This window comes from Phoxinus phoxinus (genome assembly GCF_949152265.1).
Source record: "Phoxinus phoxinus genome assembly, chromosome: 6".
Classification (NCBI taxonomy): domain Eukaryota; kingdom Metazoa; phylum Chordata; class Actinopteri; order Cypriniformes; family Leuciscidae; genus Phoxinus; species Phoxinus phoxinus.
Genome location: NC_136881.1, coordinates 21,417,344 through 21,425,191, shown reverse-complemented (window position 1 = coordinate 21,425,191; position 7,848 = coordinate 21,417,344). Strand labels below are relative to the sequence as shown.

The window sequence follows — 7,848 nt, the reverse complement described above, 5'->3', positions numbered from 1 at the left end:
TTCACGTTTGGTGTGAACGCAGCACAAGTTAACTTAACGTTAACGTATTTGTCACATTCAACAACTTCTAAAGTTACAAATTACTTGGATTTGTAAACTATTTACAACACATATTCACTGTGCACATTATACAAATGTATTCCCAGTTCCAAATTTAAGAATATTTATTGAAATTCTAAAAAATAAAATGAAAAAATATATAAAAAATGTTAGTTACTTACCAAATCAGGGCTGATGATAAGACGTCGCTTAAGAAAACGAGGACAATAAGACTAATGAAAATAACGGAGGTGGTGGTGGTTTGATAAAAGTGCGCATTCCAAATGTGACGAAGCGGAGCGGTACAGGATTTCAATAAGTTACTTTGCTTATGGTGATAATTGTCGACTACGCCACCCTGAATAAATCAGGGAATATCTAAATAACCCAGCGGTTAGCATTAGGTCACACAGGTTCGTGTGTGTCAGGGAGGTTAGAGACAAGAGTACACATAATTACAAAAAGGTATTTTATTGACATACAAAAATAGTTAAAAACAGTATCTTCTTTTAAAACAAAGGCGCACAGCGCTCAATGCACAAATGTCAAGGCACAAAAACAGGTGCTCACAAGAGGGCAATATGAGTGGCACACACCGACATAGTCCTCTACCCACGAGGGTAGGAGGAGTTTGTCAAACAAAAAGTAAAACAAAACAAAACCAGGCTGAGCTTACCGGCGGAAGGACCACTTAATGGCTTTTCCAAAAGCGTAATTCTACTCACACACACACACGTCACCGTGCACTTGGATCATACACGCAAGCACTCCAAAAGGTGTCACTCACTGCAACACTACCACCACCACAAATGCACTCGGAGGTCCTCCCGCCTGGTCACCTCAGTTCCTGGGAGAAACAAGATAAACAGCTGAATTTGTTTAATCCAAAAAATATAATAATCAAGGTCCACAACAACACACAACAGTAGTTACAGAAACAAAATCTAAACAATAAACACAGCTGACCAAAAGAAAGAGAAAAGAATCACAGCAGATAGAGCTGGTGCAGCACACACACATACACGCGCGCGTGTACACACACACACACACACACACACACACACACACACACACACACACACACACACACACACACACACACACACACACACACACACACACAGGTTCTCGTACAAATAACAGTCAATTATTATTAATCAACTTTTCTAATCACACTAAAAAAACGAAAGGAAGTAGAAGGAAGTAGACGGTATAATCCTGTGCCCTTATGAATTCCCTGAATCAGCGCGACACGGAGGGCAGCGCAAGCACCGTGTTTATCCAGGTGGACTCAAGTTCGTAGAAACACGGAAGAACGAGAGGGAGATTGTGCAGAGAACCAGCACAATGGTCCGGAGGACGAAAGGGAGGACCTGCGCCTCACGAACGCCTTAAAGAGAAGCAGCGGAATGTTAGTGCCTCTCTTTCCACTACAACCTTACAAACAGTGGCGGCTTGTCCATAGGGGGCGCTGGGGCGCCGCCCCCATCAACATTTCAGAAATTAACATGTGTAAAAACATTATATTAAAATGAAATAATAAATATAAAAAAATAGTTTACTCATGTGCCGGCTGGTAGTAAGAGGCTCAGAATTTAATAAAAACGGTCTTTAATCGATTAACTATTTACTATGTTTTTCAATACGTTTCATGGGCGAGGGACGCCGGACACATGGGTGTCTATGTGAGTACACAAATTCTCGGGCAGCATGTGACCTGAAGCTGGTCTCTGATTGGTTTCTTAAAGATCCTCCTCGGGGCGCAAGTCGTTGCGTCCCTGGCCAATCATAACTGGATACATGTTATTTTATACAATCTGATTGGTTCTAGTCACCTGCCATTCAACTGTACGCCGCGGGAAATAACCTTGCTTGCTTGCTACTAGGCTGATCACTTTTTATTACGCAATGGCAGCAGTTAAACCAAATTCTGTAATTTATTTACAAAAAAACCCTTTCTCGAGACTTTCGCTTGAAGAAAAAAAAAAGATTAAGGATCTCGGACCGGAACAACCAGATTTACACATCCAGCAGCAGGCAAGTGACAGAGGACGAAGCTACAAACGGAGCTTTACCCGCGCTTGTTACGAGAAACGGAGCTGGCTGACTGGATGTGATGTTAGCAATGCCCTGTTTTGTTTTCCCTGTCTTCTTTTTCAAAGTGTCGGCACTGAAGTTTTGTGGACAACTACGGGGGTAAGCGACCTCAAACATCTATCTGACAAATGCAAACGTCATGAAAGTAGCCGCAGCCATCTTGAGAATAGCGTGAAACTACAGTTTTTGGGCAAAGTAAGCATTGCGGAACAACTAGACGAAGGCTACAGGATTGGCATTAGGAGGCACAACGAAGAGGTGACAAAAAAATCGACACATACTGTCCAGGATAATAGACTGTGTAAAGTTTTGTGGAGCATTTGAGTTGGCTTTACGTGGTCATGATGAGAGTGAGAGCTCAGATAACCCTGGTATATTTCGCGGATTGGTGGATTTTGTGGCCTCTCTTGATGGAGCATTGAAAGAGCATCTTGACAGTGCTACTGTATTTAAGGGAACATCGAAAACTATACAGAACGAGCTTCTGGACTGTATGTTATCTGTTACAAGAGAAGAAATCATCAAAGAAGTCCAGACAAGTAGTTTTTTATCAATCCAGGCAGATGAAACCACAGATATTGCCACACTGGCCCAGCTTGTGCTTGTTTTGCGCTACATCGACGACAAAAATAACGTGCAGGAAAGATTTTTTGAGTTCATCCCTCTGCAGTCAGCTACAGCTGAGTCCATTGCTACTGCACTAAAAGAGCGTCTTGCTTCTATCCTCCCTGAGGATCAGAAAAGTAAGCTCATCTGCCAGGCATATGATGGGGCCAGCGTGATGAGGGGTGCCACTGCAGGTGTACAGAGAAAAGTACAAGATGTGTATCCAAATGCCCACTATATCCACTGCTATGCTCATCAGCTCAACCTGATTATGCAGCAGGCCACGTCTCACATATCCAAGACGAGAATTTTTTTTTCTAACATTGGTGGATTTGCCAGCTTTTTTTCTAAGTCACCCAAGCGGACATGTTTTCTGGATAAAGTGGTTGCCCATAGACTGCCAAGATCCAGCAATGTCAGATGGAACTTTCATAGCCGTGTCATTAATACAGTTTTTGAGCACAGAGAGGATCTCATTCACTGTTTTGAGAGCATACAAGACTCAGGTGACTTTGACCCCAATACTGTCAGAGAAGCAGGTGCCCTGGCCATGCTACTGGAGGATGATGATTTCAAGTTCTTTCTGGAACTTTATCACCACATCATGCCACATGTAGACTTCCTCTATGCCAAGCTCCAGAAGAAGAACATTGATTCGGTCCATATCAAAGTGAGCATCCAACAGTTCCAACAGGAAATACAAAAGATCAGGTAACTGTATTCCTGTAATATGATCATTATTTGGTTTCTCTTTCATTATTAACTCTCTCTCTTTTGCCAATATTATAATAAATTAGCTTTGTCCTTTGCAGAAACTCTCTCCACTCCATTGGTGAACAAAGCAGTGGTTCTCAGCCAACAAAGAGACGCCGGGTGCTCAGTCCGGAAGAACGTGAAAGGATTGGAGCAGAGGTTAGTTTGTTATAGAAATCAGTCAAAATACTATTTTACAATATTGTTGTGCTGCAGAAATGTCCTGCCTGCATATCATATTCTACAGACTCAAGAAAACTATTTTAGTTTGGTATAAATCCTTACAAAAATCATCATTTTAATATTATACAACAGCATCCCAAACATAATAAATTGGCAACATAAATATAAATGATCAAATTAGGGATGCAAGTTATCGATTAATTCATTAATCTTTAGTTGATTGACCTAATAGATTGATTAACGATTAACTGATAAGTGGCTATTTTCCTGAGAATATAAATTTATATAAATATATAAAATTTATATTAAAAAAAAGAAGAAATTAATTCATACAGGTTTGAAAAAAAAAACATGAGGGTGAGTATATGATGACAGGCTACTACCTTACATTTATATATTGTTTAATTATCTCTATAGGTCTGTGACACAATCCTGGGACACACTAGGGAGCGTTTCTCCTTCACAGACCACCTTGTCTGTGCCACCTTGTTGCAGGGGGACAGGTTTGACGAGTTCAAGGATACCTTTCCTGACGATGCATTGAGCAGCACCATCAGAGCGTACCCGATGCTCAATGGAAGCAAGCTCAAGACAGAGCTCAGTCTTATCTACAGCAAGCAAGAGTTCAGTGCCTGCCGTGGTGCTGTGGACCTATTCCAGCTGTTTATGGAAAATAATCTCGAAGAAGTCTTTTCCGAAACTGTGACTCTCCTAAAAGTTATCATAACCACACCCATGACCACGGCTGAAGCTGAGAGGTGCTTTTCAACCTTGAAAAGAATTAAAACCTTTCTCAGAAACACCATGACCCAGGAGAGGCTGAATGCACTGGCATTGCTGTCCATGGAAAAGAGACTTGTCACAGAGATGACTGACTTTAACCAGAGAGTAATTGAGAAATTTGCTGGCCAGAAAGAGAGAAGAGCTAAATTTATGTTCAAGTAGGAAAGCTTTTTGGTACTGATTTGTTGATCTGAAATGTATATAAAGAAGAGCATTGTTTTATGTTCAAGTAGGAAAGCTTTTTGGTACTGATTTGTTGATCTGAAATGTATATAAAGAAGAGCATTGTTTTATGTTCAAGTAGGAAACATGCTTTTTGTTGCTGCTTTGTTGGTCTGAAATGTACAGACCCTTTCGTCAGAGATAATGTGAATTCACTTAAGAGACCTACAGACCCTTTCCAAAAAATTAGAATATCATGGAAAAGTTAATTATTTCAGGAATTCAACTTAAAATGTGAAACTAATATATTATATAGGCTCATTGCTTGCCAAGTGAGATATTTCAAGCCTTTATTTGTTATAATTGTGATGATTATGGCTTACAGCTTATGAAACCCACAAAATCTAAATGTCATAAAGCTTTTCTGCTGAAGGAAGCATGAAGTGCTCTAATGTCCTGGAAGTCCAGAGTCAATGCAGCCATCTACCAGGACATTTAGAGCACTTCATGCTTCCTTCAGCAGAAAAGCTTTATGAAGATGAAGATGATTTTCAGCAGGATTTTCTCCTGCCCACACTGCCAAAATAACCAAAACCTGGTTCAATGACCATGGGATTACTGTGTAACTACTACAGTGTGATTTCATGTAATATTCTAATTTTCAAAACATTTTATTTCTTGGGTTCCATAAGCTGTAAGCCATAATCATCAAACTTATAACAAATCAAGGCTTAAAATATCTCACTTTGCAAGCAATGAGCCTTTTTTTATAAACTTAGTTTCACATTTTAAGTTGAATTTCTAAAATAATTTAACTTTTCCATGATATTCTTATTTTTTGAAAGGGACTATATATAAATGAGATCAACATTATGTTCAAGTAGGAAACATGCTTTTTGTTACTACTTTGTTGGTCTGGAATGTAAATAAAAAATAGCTTTTTTGTTTCTGCTTTGTATTTTGCCCCCCCCCCCCCCCCCCAAAAAAAAATGCGCCCCCCCCCCAAAATAATTATCACCAGCCGCCACTGCTTACAAACATACCAAAACTTACCAAAAGATGACATTACCCCACATGAAATCCCCACATGCTACTGTTTACCGCGATCATCACAACCACCGATTAACTGGGTTACAGGAAGCAACGCATTAACAGTGACATAGCGACTCAGTATACCACACGCCATCATAACCACCACTCAATACAGGGACAGTTTACATACCTGAAGGGTGGGCAAACACCTATTCTGAGCTGATGAAAATGCACCGTCGGACAAGTGCTTAAATGAAACGCTACAATTAAAAAAGATAACATATCAGTTGCGTTCTAAACACACGATTTAAACCACCCGCTACCAGCACATACCTGAGGCGATAGTGGATGACGCAGCAGGGGGAAGACAAGACATGACGCATCTCAGAGTACAGCCAACCAGCGTTAAATAGACCGTACTCTTTCCTGATAGGACACCAGGACTGTCAGTCACTTACCTAATTCTACCACACAAACAAATAAAAACAAATTAAACTGTGTTCCACATCCACATGGGCTGGCTAAAACGTACTCGGTTACTAACGTAACCTCGGTTCTCTCTAGGAGAGGGAACGAGTACTGCGTCGAAAGAACGCTACGGGAAAGATATTTCTTTGTCGAGATTGAAGCCTAAAATTAATCCTTAATTTTGTAATATTGTAAAACGCTTTTCTGAAGCATACAACCTAGGCGGAGCAATACAGCTCACCCATTGGCTGCTCTGCCAGAAAAGCACAGCCTATGCGAGGCCAGAGACGCTGACCAATGAGGACGCTTCGCGCCCTTCTGCGTCACCTCCCGCCCAAACAGGCGTGGCCTAGGCCTATAAATACGAGCATAGCTGTCTAACACGCCGATTTTCGTCAATGAAGCGACGCAGCGTGGACACGCACGGCCATGAGACGCAGTACTCGTTCCCTCTCCTAGAGAGAACCGAGGTTACGTTAGTAACCGAGTACGTTCTCTTACGTAGAGTTCTCTCGTACTGCGTCGAAAGAACGCTACGGGAACCCTATGCAAACCGCCGTGCGTGTTCTTGGATCGACACAGACACCTAAGGGCGCGCGCGCCCTGGTATACAAGCGCCTACCCCAAGAAGTATAGGGAGAGCGGCTAAAATAGCATCATCCCTTATAGTAGTGCCTCTTAAGGCATAATAGCATATATATGTAATATAGATATATATGAGGGGTAATAGCATGCTCATGGGACACATTGTCAGTGAGTGATGCTTAAACATTGAAGTGACCTGGGCCGCAGCGCGGGGCAGGAACACTTATACATATTAACATTGAAGTGACCTGGGCCGCAGCGCGGGGCAGGAACACTTATACATTTTAAACATTGAAGTGACCTGGGCCGCAGCGCGGGGCAGGAACACTTACACATAGTCTTCTAGACCGAGAGCAGTTTAGCCTGCAACGCAGGAACCTCTAGGTTATAGAACCTAATAAATGTAGACGGGGAGGCCCAGCCTGCCGCCATACAGATATCTTGTAACGAGATTCCGCTATACCAAGCCCATGAAGAGGCCATGCCTCTCGTGGAATGTGCTCTGATGCCCAAAGGGCATTCCAAGCCTCTAGATGCGTAGGCTAGCGCAATGGCGTCCACTACCCATCGAGACAGACTCTGTTTCGTTGCGGCTCGTCCCTTGGAGCGCCCGCTGAACGAAACAAAGAGCTGCTCCGTCTGTCGAAAAACAGCGGAGCGGGACACGTAAGCTCTTAATGCCCTGACCGGGCAAAGGGAGCTATTTCCGTCCTCTGAGGCCAGCAGGGCCGACAGGGAGATGACCTGAGCCCTGAACGGTGTGTTGAGGGACTTAGGCACGTACCCATGCTTCGGTTTCAATACGACTATAGAGTCGTTTGGCCCGAACTCCATACAAGAAGCTCTCACTGAGAGCGCTTGCAAGTCTCCCACACGCTTCACTGAAGCGAGAGCCAAAAGAAACACGGTCTTGAGAGACAGGTGTTTCATGTCAACTGAGTGAATAGGCTCGAAAGGGGCCCCTTTCATAGCGTTCAACACTGTAGAAAGGTCCCAAACGGGGACTGAAGGAGGCCTTGGAGGGTTTAACCTCCTGGCGCCTCTCAGGAAGCGGACCACCAGGTCGTTCCTGCCTAGTGAACGGCCAAGCGTTGGATTAACGAACGCTGATATGGCAGCCACATAGACTTTGAGCGTGGA

At 42.7% G+C, this 7,848-nt stretch overlaps 1 protein-coding gene across 1 annotated transcript; it reads left to right on the top strand.

Moving 5' to 3' along the window:
* The first annotated feature begins 1,534 nt into the window (after nucleotides 1–1,534).
* Nucleotides 1,535–4,779, top strand: LOC306999936 (zinc finger MYM-type protein 1-like). Its single transcript, XM_079615054.1, has 3 exons — nucleotides 1,535–3,453; nucleotides 3,555–3,654; nucleotides 4,096–4,779. The coding sequence occupies exons 1-3, from the start codon at nucleotides 2,630–2,632 to the stop codon at nucleotides 4,621–4,623; spliced, it is 1,452 nt and encodes a 483-aa protein (XP_079471180.1). The 5' UTR covers nucleotides 1,535–2,629; the 3' UTR covers nucleotides 4,624–4,779.
* The last annotated feature ends 3,069 nt before the right edge of the window (nucleotides 4,780–7,848 follow it).

Excerpts from the sequence above, each read along its gene's own strand:
- LOC306999936 (XM_079615054.1), top strand. The coding sequence starts at position 2,630 with ATGTTATCTGTTACAAGAGAAGAAATCATCAAAGAAGTCCAGACAAGT. Across the intron at positions 3,454-3,554 it reads CAGGAAATACAAAAGATCAG|AAACTCTCTCCACTCCATTG; the intron begins GTAACTGTATTC and ends TGTCCTTTGCAG. Across the intron at positions 3,655-4,095 it reads GTGAAAGGATTGGAGCAGAG|GTCTGTGACACAATCCTGGG; the intron begins GTTAGTTTGTTA and ends TTATCTCTATAG.